Here is a 17,471-nt window from a genome sequence, read left to right as displayed (position 1 = left end):
TGTCTGATTGTTATTTAACAATCAGCAGAGACTTGATGTAAAGAGTTTAATTTAGATTTGAAGGATGGGTTGGCTGGAAATGTATAATCACTGTTTATTGGATTAAATTACTGAAACAATTAGTCGAGTAATTGATTTGTTGATTGACAAAGAATTCATTGCCAACTATTTCTAAAACCGCTTAATCGTTGAACTTATTCAAGCAAGCAAAAATACTGGTTCAATTTTGTCTGTTTTATGTACATATAAATTAACTTGAATATCAATTGTCAGTGTACCATTGTCTAACCTTTCATAGATTAAATAATTAATTGATTGAATTGAATAAAGAAACCAAAGATGAAAATGAAGATGTGCCAGTGAAAAAAGAATCCTTATAGGGACATAAAATAGCGTTTATGAAAATGCATTTTCTTAACATATTTAAAACATAATGAAACAAGAAACACTTGCGGGTGTCTTGTCATGTTAACTGTAAGCAAACAGTGGTTAGTGAAATGCTTGAAGGCTTTCAGACATGAATTATTGATATGCAACATGCCTAAATTATACAACACTAAGGTCTACAGCAAAACACCCACATACCTGCTCTCTGCTGAATATATTCACGCACATTAACAGGTTTTATCTTCATGTATTTCAGCTTTGAAATACCACTTCTACAATATACTAATACTGATTAAAGCCTCAATGTCTTGTGTGTGTTTGAGTGCCGGCACACGTGTGCTCTATCTGTGACAGCCTCGATGTCGCTTGTGTTACCTGCACTGACCTGAACCTGTTGACTCGCCTCGACCTGCTGTTGCCGATTACACCTTTTTCTTTACCACGACTCTTTCTCCTTGTTTTCTTTTTGTTCTCCTCCTGCTGTCCTTTGTCCTCTGCTCTCATCCATCTCTTGTTTTGTTTCTATACATAATGTGACAGGCTCTGTTCTGTGCATGATGCCCTCAGGAGACATTGGTAGGTCAGCTGTATCATAGCTGGAGATCCGTAACTATACTGTATGTCGCAGTGGACAGGCGGCCTTATTGAATGATTGATGGATTAATTGAAACATGACCATACTGGTTAGCAAGTTTTTTTTCCAATTAACTACAAATCATGTATGTTTTACAGTTACAGTTACATCACAACTTTCCAAAGCCATAGTGTATTAAGATTTCAATGCATTCGTTTTAAACCCGTACAGTATAATTAACTTGAAGAAAGTTGTCACTTTCCTATGATCGGTTATGCATCACATTTAATCCCTATTTTGTCAAAGAACAGGTGGTGTTTTTAGTATTTGTTTAAAATTGTATTCAGAATAGACAGCACATGTGGGGAGAGAGAGAGATTGGGGATGAAATAGTTGAAATCAAACTGGGGATGTTGCAATGACATGGCAGTGCCTTAAACACTTGGGCCAACAGGGCACCCCAAAAAATAATAGATAATGTTTTAAAAACACAGATTATTGTGTCAGCTACTGAAGACCATATGGCCCAAACAGACTTTAATTTTGGAGCTTTCAGCCCATTGTCTTCTTCAATGCATCATGTATATTGTCTGCAAACACATTGATGTCCTGTTTGTTTAACAAGTCATTGTTTTTGTGTAAGCAAGTAATTCATTTATGTCTCTGTGCGAGCATGCCTGGTATGTGTGCATGTGTGTGTAAACTGTATGTGTGCTGTAGGAATTATGAAAACCCCAGTGCCCGGACTGTGTGGTGAGGGGACTCCCTGTAGGTTATCCCTGCCCAGGCCTGGCCTGTATCAGCCCCCTTAAACCTCCCAGAAACTAAGATAAACAGGTCTTAATTGAGTCAGGTGTAAAGCAGTGATTCCCAGTTTTAATTGAAGCTGTGTGAGGAAAATATTCACAAAACTGATACTAAAAAATATGACAATAAAATATTAGTTTATTATTATTATTAGTAGTAGTTTGTACAAGTACAACGCAACTACTTTTTTGAACAATTAACTCATTAAACATGTTTCTTTAAGTCTATCCAGACCAGTGAGCCAGGCTTCTTATCTGTGATAATCTAGTGCTGAGGTGGTAACAATGATTCAAAAATATATTATATGCTTCTGAAATAATCAAGACCTATCAGAATCAGGACGCACATAGAAAAGGAAGAAACAGTGTCAGTTGTGGCGATGCTGATCTTAATTGCAGATCTCTCATCAATCCACAAATCTTGTGGATGTGTGTGTGTGTGTGTGTGTGTGTGTGTGTGTGTGTCCATCTATATTGCATTTACCACTGCTGCATGCTGATATGATAATAATATACATTTGGAAAATAATTTAGCTGTCAGTAAAAGTATAAACTCAGAAGGCAGAACAAATGTGACTGTTGTTATAAACCACAATGAAATTGAGTGATTGCTTTTTTTTGTTAATTAAAATGAAATTAAAAAAATAAATACAGGATATGGGCCCTGTGAACACATTTTCAGATTTTTTTTTTAAGGATAACTCAAGAAAGCTAGTATGCTTATTTCCATTTTGGTCCTTGGGTTAGGGTTAGTGACAACTCATACATAAAAATATATATATTTTTTAAATCAGGATGTGTTAAGAGATAGATTAAAGGGTTAGCAGCAGAGGTCGAGATATCCTGATTTTTAGTGCCTTGTGTAGGGTCCAGCTCCAAAAACACCAGATCCTACATTTCCCATAATGCATCCAAAAGCATCTCTACTCTCCATACCTGGTAAATGCATGACACTTGCAAAGTTTAGAAAATAAGGTCTGTATTTGAAACCGCCTACTGTATACTACCGACAAATGCAGTATGTCATTAGTAGTATGCAGTATGAAACTGTTAAATTGATTTATTTTGCTGTATGCTGGTCCAAGCTTGGACAGTTTCCAGTTTTGGAAAGCGGAAGTCAACACGGTTGTTGTGAACGTTCCAGCACTTTGCATTGTGGGACACTGTAAGGGACTGCTTGTTATTTAATTAAGGGGCCACCGGAGGAGTTTTGTGGCCTCTAACCTAAAAAGACGTGACCCTCCCCTCGTCAGTAATAATTTTCCTATGACCCTCCAAAACGATTTGAAAAAAAGGAATGATCCTCCCCTCGCGTGCAAGTTTGCACTTAAGAAAGAAGTACAGATACCATTTGATTTTTACAGCCATGATGTACAGGAGTTAACCTCTGCATTCTCATCTTACACATCCCACTCCTCTGTTATGGTGTGGTGGCCATTTCAGTAGATTTACTCACTAACATTGTTGTGGAAACACAATAAGCATGGAAACTAAATGCACACTTCCTGCATTACTGCATTACTTCAAATACTAAGTTACTCCTCTAGTAAACTAGTATTCATATGAAATAAAACAATAAAACATTGAGACCATTCAGCAAAGGACGCTGGGATATAACCAATTCAACACTGGTTGCTATGGACTTGTCACTATCGTCATTGTATATTTTAGCACATAGGTAAAGCTGCCGAAGCTGAACATTATATTCCAAAACACATATGTTTATTTTTAAAGTTTTTAAGTTACATTGTAACAATTTAACAATTCGCCCTTACGAAATCCAATCGCGGCACGGCTGTTTTGGAACGCAATAGACAGACGCTTAAATTCAACTAAAATGTAACAGTGAACAATCAGTGTTGGACCTATAGTCTGTTGAGATGCCTCGCCAAACTCACCATAAAACGTTAAGACACGTTGAGAAAAAAGATATGCATTTTGCCGTAATCCAATGACTAAAAAAAGTAATCCACAGCGATCAGTAGATCCACAAAAAGGTAAATGACACGGTGTATCCAGCAAGGCCGATACGAGCGTCACATACGAGGCCTCTCCACTTCGCAGCGGAATAAACGTATAAAAGTCCAAATCTACACAAAACCCGCAATCAATTAGTAAGCTGACATCACATGTATATACATGGCATTTAGAAAACCTTTATTGCAAGGTTGGCACGGCAAGATGTCCAGACTAGTGCAACAGTAATTTTCGTTTTATGCGTCCTGCTGCTCCCATCGTCAGCCAGGTAATATTTTTTTTTTTACCAAAGCAGTATATGAAATCAGATGTATTACCTACCACCATTGTTTATGTATGTTGTTTTGTGTTATTTAAGATATTTATTTAATATCTGGTCATGCCAGATGTAATTATTCCACTAATTTTTTAAACAATGCAGTTACCCGTTTGAGCCACCAGGGGGCGGTGCTCCTCCTGCCCCCCCCCAGCAAACTCCGCGTATGGGGTCAGACCATCTGCTAGGGGGCCGAGACTGAGAGCTACATGGATAAATATGCACCAAACAAGCCACTTTGAAATTTTGCTCTTTTCATGAATAAAAAAGTTGGGTGACCCCCCCACCCAGAGTAAAAAATGTTGAATGACCCTCCCCTCAGCAAAATATAAAAAGACATGACCCTCCCCTATTTTCCTCCGGTGGTCCATTCCATAAATACCGAACGGTCCCTAAGCGAGGTATACTCGTCCGATGCATACTGGAGATTTTTCTTTTGTTTGCAATGCTATATTTGGCCAAATCAGTACGTACTGCTGGTATTCTAGGCGGTTTAGAATACAGCCAAGGGCGGAGTTCCAAATTGCATACTTTTTCTATTTACTCTTAGAATGTGGTGTAGCTGCCCTTACAAAGTATGTACTGTTGCATGCAGTATGCATACAATTGGGACATACTACTTCATAACATTGCGCCTTGAACTTTGACCTGCAAAGGATTCTGGGTCAGAATAGCCAGAAAAACATGCTGGCATGCATACTATAAAATCCGACCGGATACAGGAGGACATCCTAGTATTTTTGGCATACTGTATTTGACATACTAAATCTTTTTCTGGCATACTAAATAGTATGGTAGTATGGGAAGCTTCTTTTAAAGGCTCTGCACACCCACACAGGTGTTTTTAATCACTCGGGTTGATTAGATCTTTGGTCAGGTGTAAGTTATCAAACTCTATGTACTATTATAGCAATGATAACAGTGTACGTACAAAGTACAACAAAACCAGCAGAAATGTAAGTGAGATGTTTATTAAACTCAGTTCAATTCGTCCACACAGTCCTGAGAAGAGGTCTAATTAGGCAACATTATTGAAACACCTGTGTGGATGTACAAAGGCTTTAAAAAATAAATACCCCTCCTGACATCATAAGAGTTTATTTTCTCAGACTTGCCAAACTCGAAAAAGATGACTTATGTATCCCTTGTCAGGCTTAGTAGTGCTTCCAATGACTTGTTTGACTTTAATTCACCCCAAAAAATAGACGTTATCTTTGGTAGCCCCTTTTACCTACATGCTTTGGATATTATTAATTAAATTGAAAATGAAAAAGCAGAACACACTAGTGTGAACTTATATTGGTGCTGTCTTTGTCTAAACCCCCTTCATCTCTAGACATGTATGAAGCGAATACAAAGTGAAAGTGAGATGTTAAAATGTATCTTGCAAAGCCAATCAGTCACTAAATCTGACACAATCACGAAATTATGATTATCAACTCACAGACTGCTTTAGACTCTTTCTAAAGAAGAGATACACTACTGTCACATTGAAGCTGTGACATTATTGAAAACAGTTTTTCGTTTCTTATGGATCATTTGCTCTCTCCATACACATGCCCTGTCCATTTGTATACAATATATCAGATACTCTCTGATTAGATTGTATGACTGTGTATTGCCTTGTTTGTTTAACTACCATTTTTGGTGAAACAGTGCATTTTATTTTATTTTTAACCGGTTGGCTGATTACATATGTAATTTATCTCTTATTTTGTTTGCATGTGTCTTGATATTTGTTCATCCTGGCAATATCACTTGACTTTTTATCACATTTTGCCATGGTAACCATATCATTCCTGTCCCCCCCCTTCCTCCTCCTCCTCCTACTCCTCCTCCCCGCCCACATCCTCGTCCTCTGTCTTTCGTCTGACTCGCCTGAATAAAAGTTCCCATGATGCACGGTGCCACCACCTCCACTGTTTCGTCGGCTTCGACGCCAGTCACCAATGTTCCTTTCGCTGAATCTGCCGCCTCGAATCAGGTTTGCTCTTTCGTTTCAGTTCTCTTTTATTTTTTAGCTCAGTAGGTCCGAGTCCTATACGTAGTCTTCTTTCATCATGTTAAAGAAACACCTGCCTGTAGTGTTTTATGTTCACATTTCATCTGTCTTCACTTTCCACTCTGTTGTAGTCGGAGCAAGTGATAACAGTTAAAATAGGTATCTGTTTTCATCTAAATGTCATAGTGTGGTGTATCATGCCCCACTGTCTGTCTCAGTCTCCTATGTAATCTATGGACGTACAGTATGTGGTCTGGCATCGGTAGCAACCCTGTTATAATTTAAATGCTTCTCCTCTTCTTTTTTGTCTTTCCTTTAACAATTTCTTTATTGATTTTTTGCACTCACAAGTTGTACAGTACAGTTAACAAATTCCCCCTCCAGCCGACCCAACCCACAACTCTCCTCTTCTTTTAAGTGAATTCCCTTTAATATACAGTCTTCTATCATACAGATTGGGACACATTTCATGGCAAAATTCTCTAAACAGTAAGGAGGTTTAGCAGTTGCTTTTGGCTGAGCAGTATAGGAAAATATCTTTGCAATATATATATATATATATATATATATATATATATATATATTGCCAATATACAGTGTGCTATGTTGATATTATTTGTATTTACTTTAAGGAGTTGTTAACCACCAATCCCATTTTAGTGCAACTTGGTTTCTAATGGAGAGATTTACATTCTTTTAATGGTCTGAATGTTTTTTTAAACCTAGCATAAAGGAAGAAGGAAGGAAGGAAAATCCTAATCCACATAATTTGGCAGATTTCTTTACTCTAATATAATGGCTATTTGAAAGTTTCATTCAAAAAATGATAGTAACAATTATTCAAAAATACATTGTCTTATTGCACCTTGACCACATCCTGTGGTAGTTATTTGAAAACCAAATAGTGTCAAGTCTTGGCTTAAATACTTGCTTTACATTATAAATATTAATTTAATGTTACTGAATCACTGCATCTTACTGTTTTGAAGTGTGAATTCACTGCTCCTCCTTTCATCCCTCCCTTTCTCTTTTCCATTAGACCCCTCCGAGCTTCTGACTCCTGATCCAGTGGAGTTCCAGTGCATTCCCATGGAAACCCATTACTGCCCTGTCCCCAAACTGCTGGTGGCGGCTCCTGTGGCACTTAACTCAGTAAGCCTTTCCCGAAACTCCAGTTAAAGTCCCTGTAACCTGTGCACTACCAGGGTGGTCATCTTTTCTGAATGCAGCAAACATGTGCCTCACCTACAGTGCACACTGACTGAGTGTGAAACTTCTTATAAGATATTATGAACGTAAGAAAGCTGCGATGGTTCACGCAATACAAGCCCGGACGTATTACTGTTGCATTAAAGCAGCCATCTTGATGCGTACTGACTTGATCAGGCTGAGCAATAGAGCTCCCTCGTTCTTACAGCCATACATGCCCACACCTTAAAAGTGCAGCAGACATGTACACGCGCACACACACACACACACACACACACACACACACACACACACACACACATTTAAGACTAAATGTCCTTAATAGGTTGGAGCCATCACATGAGGCGACCGAACGCTTTTGACTGTTCCAAAGTCAGAAACTCTGAAAAGCTAATACTGGAAACTGAGACCATTTGAGTGACAAACAGACCTGTTGCTGGTCTGCAACCAGTATGTGTTGTCAAAATAGTGTTTCATATCATGTCATGTTTACCTTTAAAGATGGCTACAAATGTAACATTTGTGTTGTACCATGTATACCATTCAGTTTGTTCTCATGGTCTCATCTTGCCTGATGAAATGCCAATGAGTTGTTCATTTGTTTGTGCCTTTGATTTATCTGCTCAGCTGCAGAGGAGACTTAGTTTCCCAAAATAATTCAAAACACTTGACAGCATACATTGAAATATGTTGTTATCTGCAATTAAAGGCAATATTTGTTGTTACAAAAATACTATGTATCAACTGTTAGCTCCTATTCTAAAACTAAAACAACAGTGATCGCCACTTTAAATTTATATTGTTTCATGAATGTTAAGTATGATTTGAAATGTTTTTTTGTCTCCCAGTTTCACAGTCAGTATCTGGTACTGGATAATAGCATCATATGAGACATTACTTTTTATGTAATGCAACAATCTTAAGGAACTACAAATTGAAAGAGTGACATAACATTAGCATTCAATCACTTCTATACTGAAGGGGCTGAGTTGAGAGATTTTTAAGAATGCGCTTTTCTTGATTTAAGAAACAAACTGCCTTAAAGCAGGTGAGGTCATGTTATTAAAACAGTTGAATTTAAGTGATGTAGTATCTTTAGTCATGGCTGTGATGGGTAATTGTCTAATGACTAAAAAGGAACGTTTGTTTGTCCTGTTTCCTCCATGATTTGATATCGAAACATGGTGTAAAAGAATGACAATCTCCAGGTGTAGTCAAGTTCACTTCTTGGCCTCCCCCACAACCCCAGATTTCCTGTGTTCAACTCACCTGAAATCACAGTAAAGACAAAATGATAATTCATCATGCGATGAGAGTCAGATCTAAGATTACAGACTTTTATAATTGGCACTTCTTCAACTTTTACACCTGATGTTAGAGTTATTGCACAAGATGGGAGCTGGATTTGTTTCCTGTTGTTGTGCCTAAAGTCTGTGTGTGCCAAGTCGTGGATGGTAAATGCAAGTAGCTGCCCCATTTAATGCAATACCTAAATAATTCCTCTAAATGAATGTCTCCCTCTCAAACTCAGAGATGTGTTTTACGTAAAAAGGCAGTTTGTTTGTGTAATTCTCTTCTTTCATGCGGCTTTTGGGTTGAACACGTGGCACAAGATTTTTATGTTTTATGGCTCTTCAGGGAGAAAGCTTAGAACTTGAAAATGTCCTGTCTGACTTTATAATGTGTCGTCTTTTCTACTGATGTGTCCTTTTTGCCAAAAGTAGTCAGACTCTGAATATTGCAGCCACACCAGTTTATAGCCAGAACTGATTTATGGTAAAGTCAGGAGATGGAGGAATAAATCACCCGTTTGATGTCTGATGGTAAGAAATTACAAACCAGTTGGATATTTGGTTTTCAAATGTCTGTAAGGAATTGCTTTAGGTGCGAAAAATTGAACGTAACAGCCTGGAAACCGGGCTGAAATAACTTTTATCCAAATTCAAATGTGCCTCTTTTAAGTCTCCTCAACCCACCACTGTCAATACACTGTAAGAACAGACCAATGCTCAAAGATAGATATGTTATTTGGAGTGTTAGTATAAGAGTAAATCACATCTGTACTAGTTTCTTCTCTGAGACAGCTGTGCTGTCTTATTGTTAATGTTCAGAAATAGATCAGTGAGTTGTGTGCATACTTAAGTGTGTTGAAAAAGACAATGGATTACATACTTGTTTAGTTGTAAATGCTGCAGATATTATGGCATTTGCCACTGAACATTATTCATTTTAAATAATGTTATTGTGTCGTGAATGTATCTAATGCAAAAACTCTACACATGTCCTTCTAAAAGACAGGCATGTTGAAATGTAATGATTCACTATATACAGTATAGACTATTTCTGAGGTCACATAGGTACCATGCTGATACTGTGTTAAGACATATTAAAGTATGTGTATTGTTATATAGATTTATATTTAATGTCAATGGATGGTGTGACTACTTTTAGAAATATCTTTCACTCCCAGAAAAGGTAGAGCAGAATTGTACTTTTTTAAGTACAAATGTACACCGTACAGGTACATACCAGTACCATTTATTGCTTGTCAGTTGTTGTACCTCTCCCTTGGAAAGTACCCAAAATGCACCTATAAACAATGGTATAATCATGGGGAAAAATTGAAGAAATCGACATGCTACCCTTTTTTAGCATTTGTTTTTCCACTGGGGAGGCTGTACACAGAAGAAATAGTGTAGACAGACCACCCAGTAGGAGTTGGTAGTGCTGTGACAAAGATGTAATCCCTCACCAGTTACCACCCATTAACACAGCCAACTGTGTTCAATGGGGGCAACATGGAAGTACAGTTCCTTGGAATTGACCCTGGTTTGGGTGGGTGAATGCCTTTTACCATCTGGGAGCCCCAATCATTGTGCTACCTTAAGTTCACATTGAATTGGTATCAATGTGTCTCTTAAAGGAACAGTGCGCTTATTCGTTTTATTTCCGAGTTAGATGAGAAGACTGATTCTGTTCTCATGTTTTTGCTAAATATGAACCTTGAATCTGCAGAAACTTAGCTTAGAATAAAGACTATTCTAGAATATAAATGGCTAAAATACACATAACAGCATCTCTAAAACTCACTCATTACCACATTATATCTTGTTTGTTTTAATCAGTACACTAACAGAAATATAAAAATAACTCGACGAGCTTGGCGATGACTCAATCTCAACAAGCTCGATTTGTAGCTTTATAAATTACGTCAAATCTAATTTGGCATTTCTGTACACATGACATAAATACCAATACGATATATCTAAAATAAACTAATATTGGCCGATATACTGCTTTCATTCTACTTTGGACAGAGCTAAGCTCGCTTATACCCGTTTCCAGTCTTTATGCTGAGCTAAGCTCATAAAAACTGTCTTCTGGTTCAATCTTCATATTTACTGCACAGACGGGAGATTGATATTAATCTTTTTGTCTAACCTTCTAAAGGAAAGTCAATAAGCATGTTTCCCAAAATGCTGAATTATTTATTTAAACTGTCATTTACTTTTTATCTCCATGGTGGATCAAACATTTTGTCGCCTGTTAAATGCCTATAATCGTACATCTGTAAACAAATTTTTTTTTGGTAGAGAAACGTACTTCTCCTTTACCACTGTTTTTGAGTGTGTTGAGTAACTACATTTTCACAAGTCTTTGAAGTCTTTGAACAGAAATATGTCTCTCCTACTCGATGAAATTGATGATTCGAATGTCCTGACAATTTAGTTTGTCTAAATCTTACAGCTTTTTTAAAGACTAGTTTTGTCCAGCCAAGAAAACCCCTCCCTCTAGCCTTCGTCTCCCCCTCCCCCCTTCACATCATTATGCCTTCATTAACTGCTTTCCAGCTGGAAAAAAAAAACCAGAATACTTGATTAACAAAATGTGCCTCTGAAGGCATTTGAATTTTTAAGTACATTTAGACATATGTATTGATGCACAAAAGTATGTTAGTTAGGGGAATTGCGGTGTGGCATGAAAAAATTTTGTTTTTACATCTTTCCCTTTCTCATTCTCATGTAATTGATTTCCTTTAGGCCTCACTGTAGTTTTTCCTATACAGTCATGAATCATAACTCTGAAATATGCAAAATGCTCTGATCATTGTGTCAAGTGACCAGATCCTTTAGCATGTGGACAGTTAATTCGGTCCTGAGCATACTTCTGTTGCCCGGGCCACAAACAAAGGGCCTTATTTCTTGATCACTGTATAAAGATGTGATAGCTGTGTATGAAAGTGACATGTATTAATGGTAAGTTAAGCTTCTTCTTTTTTTTTAACTGACATAAAAAAAGACAGCATGGAAATAAAAAAAAAATATCATTTATACATAGTTAATAGTTTGTGTAAACCAAGAAGAAAAAAAATATAATATGAAAATCATTTGTACACAATGATGGAGTCATTGTTATTGGTAATAGCTGTTGCTATGGCAACAAAATGACAACATGGCTACCTTTCTATTACCCTAATTGTGATTTTTTTTTAACGTTATTTGAAATAAATAACATCACTAACTTATTCAAAAAGGGAATGTCTAATTAGTTTGTCTTGTTGTTGCAACGCGATTAAGTATTTTGTATGGGAAACTTAAATCCTTGTAATATCCAAAGGTCCTTAGGGGAGATCAGGTGTTTGTTTTGTTTTGTTTGTTTGACCTTAATTATTATTTTTTTTGTTCTTGTACATGGTGTTTTTGAGAAATAAGAATGGACTTTGGCTTTTAAAGCAAACACCTATCTGTCAGGAAGGTAAAGAGGCTTTTGGACTTATTGAAAGATCTTCATCTTTTTCTGTAAAATCAAACTAGTCAGCATTTCTCACTGTTCACCTCCTGCAGACTGGATGGCCCTCGTTCAGGTGTGTCTGTATGGGGGCTGAGCTTGTATTAGGGAGTTCTGTTTCAGTTTGGCCAAGAGGGTGGTTCAGAGGTCTCTTTCTGCCCAGCTGTGCTGGGTGATGTCGATCCTTGCTGAGGTGTATACGAATGTGTGATGTTCACCTTGTTTGCACTTATGTACATAACTATGTCAAAATACTCAAAATTTATTTTGAATAAATATAGATGAAAGAGTTGATGACAAATCCAATCAGTGTATTGTTAATGATATGAGTATGTCTATCATTTTATTACGGTATAAAAAGATTGCTTTGAGTTATCTGTCCTATTGTTTGTTTGTTTGCTAGAGCTCTGTTCTTTGCCAAGCATGACTTTGCCTAGCTGTAAACCATGAATGCTTTGCTTTCAAAAAGCCTTTTTTTCAGTGAATTTACTGTAATATCTGACCCTGTTATCAAACAAGAGAGGTGGATTAGAAGAAACAGTCAGTCTGGAATATATATAATAAACCAGTGCTAACCCTTGGTCTTAAATACTCATCATGAATACATGAATGCAGGTGCATTCCTCTCTCCAGTAATGTACCCAAAAAGCACAGCGTAGCTCCACCTGCAGGCTGAAAAGCAGCCAGGAAGAAAAGAGGAGCATATATAGAGCTCAGCCTATAGAGGCACATGGATGTGACATGTATTCACAGGGTTTTGAATTCACTTGACTTTTGTCATTTTGTGAAATGAGTTATTCTTTGCTCCCTTGTTGTCATCATCCAAAACAACAATACATCTGAATTCTCCTCAGGATTTTAGTTAAAACTGCAAACAACCTGGTTTTCCAATGTTATTCTTGCAGCAGCAGCAACATCCTTACACAACTCTGTTCCTGCAGATTTGGACATGTGACGTCCTTCAATTGCTATTAAAGCCAGCGATTTTGTTGCCATGGCACTTAGGTCCTAGTAGTGGATTAACTGAGTCATCCTGGTGAATCAGTTCACAGCCCTCTGACTCCACATGTGGAGTGGACTTAACATACTGTGGGTTTCCAGTGACAAACGAGTAAATAAGACTGTGACTTTGTTTTGAAATTGATTTATTGTTGCCATTATTTTAAAATGATTTGTTTGTAATTGTGCCTTTATCATGCAAGATGTAGTTTTCTTTTACACTTTACATTTAAATTGACTTAAACAGCACATGTGTGTGTAAGACTATTCCCTTTATTTAAAATCCTTTGTTGCTGAGTCATTATTAAATTGGGTAAAATCCTAATACATCCATGGTACAATCGCAGACTGAATGGCAACCCATAGAAGATGATGAGGGCCAAAGACTGTTCAGGACTAAGCCATATGAAAAACTCTCTCTGACACTCTAGGACAGATGTGAGAGTGACTGCTGTTTCTTAGTCGTCTATCGTTTCACTCTGTTTTCTGCTTGTGGTGCTTGTATGTGCTGCTGTGCTACATGCCAATTTATTTTGCAGTGTATAGCTATTAAGAGTAAGTTACTGTGCCTATGATGAGTTCTGCGATTTCTGTTTGACCTTTAATAAAACACATAATTGTGATCCTCTTGTGGTATGTTTTGTTGTTCATTATCTTTTTGTGTCACCTTTAAAGAGACATTTTCTATTTGTCTCCTGCATTGTTTGTTTTCACCTGTGAATGACTTGATGTTATCTATAGGACTAAAGGTTATATTTACAGTGGAAGTCATGAATGTCTCATGAAAATAGACTTACAGTATATGAAAATATTGTCTAGGAAACTGCAAGTCCACTCAGTTAAAGAGATATATGCTCATTTTCAGGTTGATACTTGTATTTGGGGTTTCTACTAGAACATGGTTTACATGTTTTAATGTTCAAAAAAACATTATTATGTTTGTATACTGTCTGTATAATATCTATAATATACCTGTATTCACCCTCTGTCTGAAACGCTCAATTTTAGCGCCCATCTCTTTAAGCCCCTTCCTGAAAAGCCCAGTCTGTTCTGATTGGCTTACGAGAAAAATATGGTGCACCTTTGCAAAGGTATAGTTCTCAAGCTATAGGTAGAGATACTCAGATGGCGGTATATTAATGAGCCTGCATTTGACATAGGAAGGGGAGCCAAATCTGATAACAACCATCTCCATTCACGAAAGTGAAGTTACCATGCTGTTTAGAAGATAGAACACCCACAAAGCAGCCAGACCAGACTCTGTCTGTCCCTCCACCCTGAAGCTGTCAGGCCCGCTGCCTCTGTGTAGCAGTGCTCTATTCTCTCTCTCTCTCTCTCTCTCTCTCTCTCTCTCTCTCTCTCTCTCTCTCTCTCTCTCTCTTGTGTCTTAATTGCAGGGGTGGATACAGGTGTGCGGGAGTCAGGGGTCCAGCTGCTTCTCATAAGCCACAATCAACCTCTGCTTCATATACCCGGTTCTTCTTCAACTAAGCATCAGATTGTGGATAATACTTTCACAGTTAGTCACGGTCCATCCAACTTTGCTCATTTGTTCTGCTTGTATGTTTCAACCTCTAATCCTGTCTCTTGTGCCTGCAGTTTGCCATTTGGACCTGACTCTGCCACCACTCCACTCAAAACCAGAAATCTCATTCACTGGATGCCGCCACAAGCCTCTTCATCCGCCCCCTCTGCACTACCCTGCTCTCTCTCCGACTAACTCAGACCTGCCCCTCCTGAAAACCTGGATTCTGCCCCACTTGAGTATATTCAAATAAACCTTGTTATCATTTACACCCCTGGCTCTGAGTTCTGTCTGCATTTGGGTTCAAATTGTCATTCCACCGTAAAACAGAAGCACTTTGCTGATCAGCAGTGTTCACAGACATCTTTAACACCTCACTGGAGACATGCCATGTACCAGCCTGCTTCAAGTTCTCCATCATCCCTGTCCACAAAAACACAAGGATCACAGGACTGAATGACTACAGACCTCTGTGGTTATGAAGTCTTTTGAGCGCCTTGTTCTGTCACACCTCAGAACCCTCACCAACCCACTCCTGGACCCCCTGCAGCCAACAGGTCTGTAGTCAACACTGTGGTGTCCTTCTACCCTGGAAATCCAGAGTTCTCGCAAGAGCACAATTTGAATTTGCTCAGCGAGTCACTCTGGCAATGAGTAATGATGCTCATTACCCATGACCTTGGAGCCAAGCTGCACCAATCACATCGGTGTATCTGATATAGGCGGGCCAGAGACGAGCTAAACAGATGATGACAGTGCTGCGACGTCAAAGTCCGGAATCTGTCAGTAAACATTGGTTGGTGTTATCCAATTGCGTGCAGTGATATTTTCAAATTCATGCTTGGTGCCGCCCATCGAGTTGGGCCATTTTCATTACTCATAGCCAGACCCTTAATCTTTCGGATTTGGGTCTGGATTTCAAGGCTAGTGTCCTTCTGCTTCCTGAGCTCCACCATCTCACAGGACCTTAAGTGGGAGCTGAACATCAGCTCCTTCATTAAAAAGGCACAGCAGAGGATGTACTTCCTGTGGCAGCTGAAGAAGTTCAATCTGCCAAAGACAATGATGGTGCACTTCTACACTGCCCTCATCAAATCCGTCCTTATCTCCTCCGTCATCATCTGGTATGCTGCTGCCACTGCCAAGAACAAGGGCAGACTGCAGTGTATCATCAGTAAATCTTTTTGATTCTGATTCTGATCACCTCTGCTGAGAAGGTCATTGGCTGCAATCTTCTGTCCTTCCAGGATCTGTACACCTCCAGGACCCTGAGGCAGCCAGGAAAGATTGTGGCCGATACCTCCCACCCAGGTCACAAACTTTTTTAAACGCTCCCCTCTGGCAGGAGGAATTTCTTCCCGACTGCATTGGGCCTCATCAACAAGGCCTGGGACCCCACTGACAATCTCTGACATAACCCCCACCATCAGTCACTACACAATGCATTAACGCACTTCCTGGACTTTTATCCCTGACCATTGCACATATTATATATACTGTGAATTTTTGCACATCCGATCAATATTATAACCATAAACTGTACATCCTTCCTTATTTCCCTTTCTAAAACAGTTACATTGTACATATTTGTTATTTTGTGTTATTAGTGTCTTTTTACAAAAAAATTGTTTTTAATATTCTGTATTTATGTTCTTGACTGTAGCAGTTCTTTGTCTTGATTATTCCTTGTTTACTGTATGCACCAAATACACCAAGGCAAATTACTTGCAAGGGAAAACTTACTGGTAATAAACTTTAATGCAATGAGTTTTTTTTATGATATGTGCCCTCTAAAAAAGCGTCTTGATTACTTGTGAATACTTGTGATGATATAGGCCAATACTTACATCTTCTACAACCCTCCAGTCTACAATGTTTAGTTAAGATGTGGCTTTTGGAAGTTTGCATATCAGACCAAAACAATCAACTTATTTTTGACAAATTCATTTTGGAAGTACTTTTTAAGCACCATATTTTGAAAAGAAAACCAAAAAAAACAAAAGCATGAATCATTGCAACCTAAATTTATCTTTAATACATTGTGAAGAGTACTGTAATAACAGGTCTTTCACTGGCCTCTCTGGTTCAAAGTTTCAAGCCTGTTGCATCTTTACTGACACCCTTTGGCGTACACTTCTACATCACTGTAGCAAGGGGAGAGCAGATAATCCACTGGAGGACAGCAAAAAACATGATTTTCAGCTGGTGGTTAGATAAATCACTTCCTGTGACACATCTGCTCACCGAAATTTAGAGCATTTAAGCTTTCATAACCAAAGTATAGGTTGAACACTAACAATTATCATTTAGCAATACATTTAACATTTATCATTCAGTTATATAGTATAATAATTAGTTTTTTTTAAAGATTACTGCCTTTATTTTTTTAGTGACAGTAGAAATACATTATAAATACAGAGGAGAGAGAGGGAGGATTGGAAGTCTGTGGCAGGCAACAAACTTTCCCCCAGCCAAAAACAAACCAGGAACATTGCAGTTACGTGGTATGCATCTACACAACTATGGACATTTATCAATAAATGTTTTCATCTCGTATTATTTTTTTTTCCTGTGGGATTTTATTGCATGACCTTAAATCAATCAAAACATCTGACTGAAAAAAACAGTAAACAAACAATACATGGTTAAACATGTACATTTGGCACTCCTCAGTAAATTATTAACATGTCCAAAAACTGACTAACATGAAATAACTTTTGCATAGGGTCAAATTAAACTTGGTGATGGTGATGTTTCCAGTATTCAGACTCATTGCTATAACGTTAGACTCTTAACCCCCCATCCAGAATCACTACATGTTACGGTAACACACATCCTGGACTTTTATCCCTGACCATTGCACATATTATATATACTGAGTATTATAT

The 17,471-nt window shown here is 38.0% G+C and overlaps 1 protein-coding gene across 7 annotated transcripts in view; it reads left to right on the top strand.

Annotated features, from left to right (window-relative positions):
* The window catches only part of mbnl3 (muscleblind-like splicing regulator 3), a 31,766-nt gene extending 18,085 nt beyond the window's left edge, over positions 1-13,681 (top strand). For 5 of the 7 annotated variants that reach the window (XM_036001954.1, XM_031302998.2, XM_036001951.1 and 2 more), the window contains exons 7-9: positions 928-963; positions 5,950-6,044; positions 7,102-13,681. In XM_036001954.1, the coding sequence (XP_035857847.1) occupies positions 928-963; positions 5,950-6,044; positions 7,102-7,119 (149 nt within the window). In that variant the 3' untranslated portion in view covers positions 7,120-13,681. The remainder of the gene's footprint in view (positions 1-927; positions 964-5,949; positions 6,045-7,101) is intronic. The other 2 variants (XM_031302997.2, XM_031302992.2) reach the window with 2 other exon arrangements.
* The last annotated feature ends 3,790 nt before the right edge of the window (positions 13,682-17,471 follow it).

The sequence above is a fragment of the Sander lucioperca genome, chromosome 1 (genome assembly GCF_008315115.2).
Source record: "Sander lucioperca isolate FBNREF2018 chromosome 1, SLUC_FBN_1.2, whole genome shotgun sequence".
NCBI classification, from domain to species: Eukaryota; Metazoa; Chordata; class Actinopteri; order Perciformes; family Percidae; genus Sander; species Sander lucioperca.
This window is presented reverse-complemented; position numbering and strand designations above follow the sequence as displayed.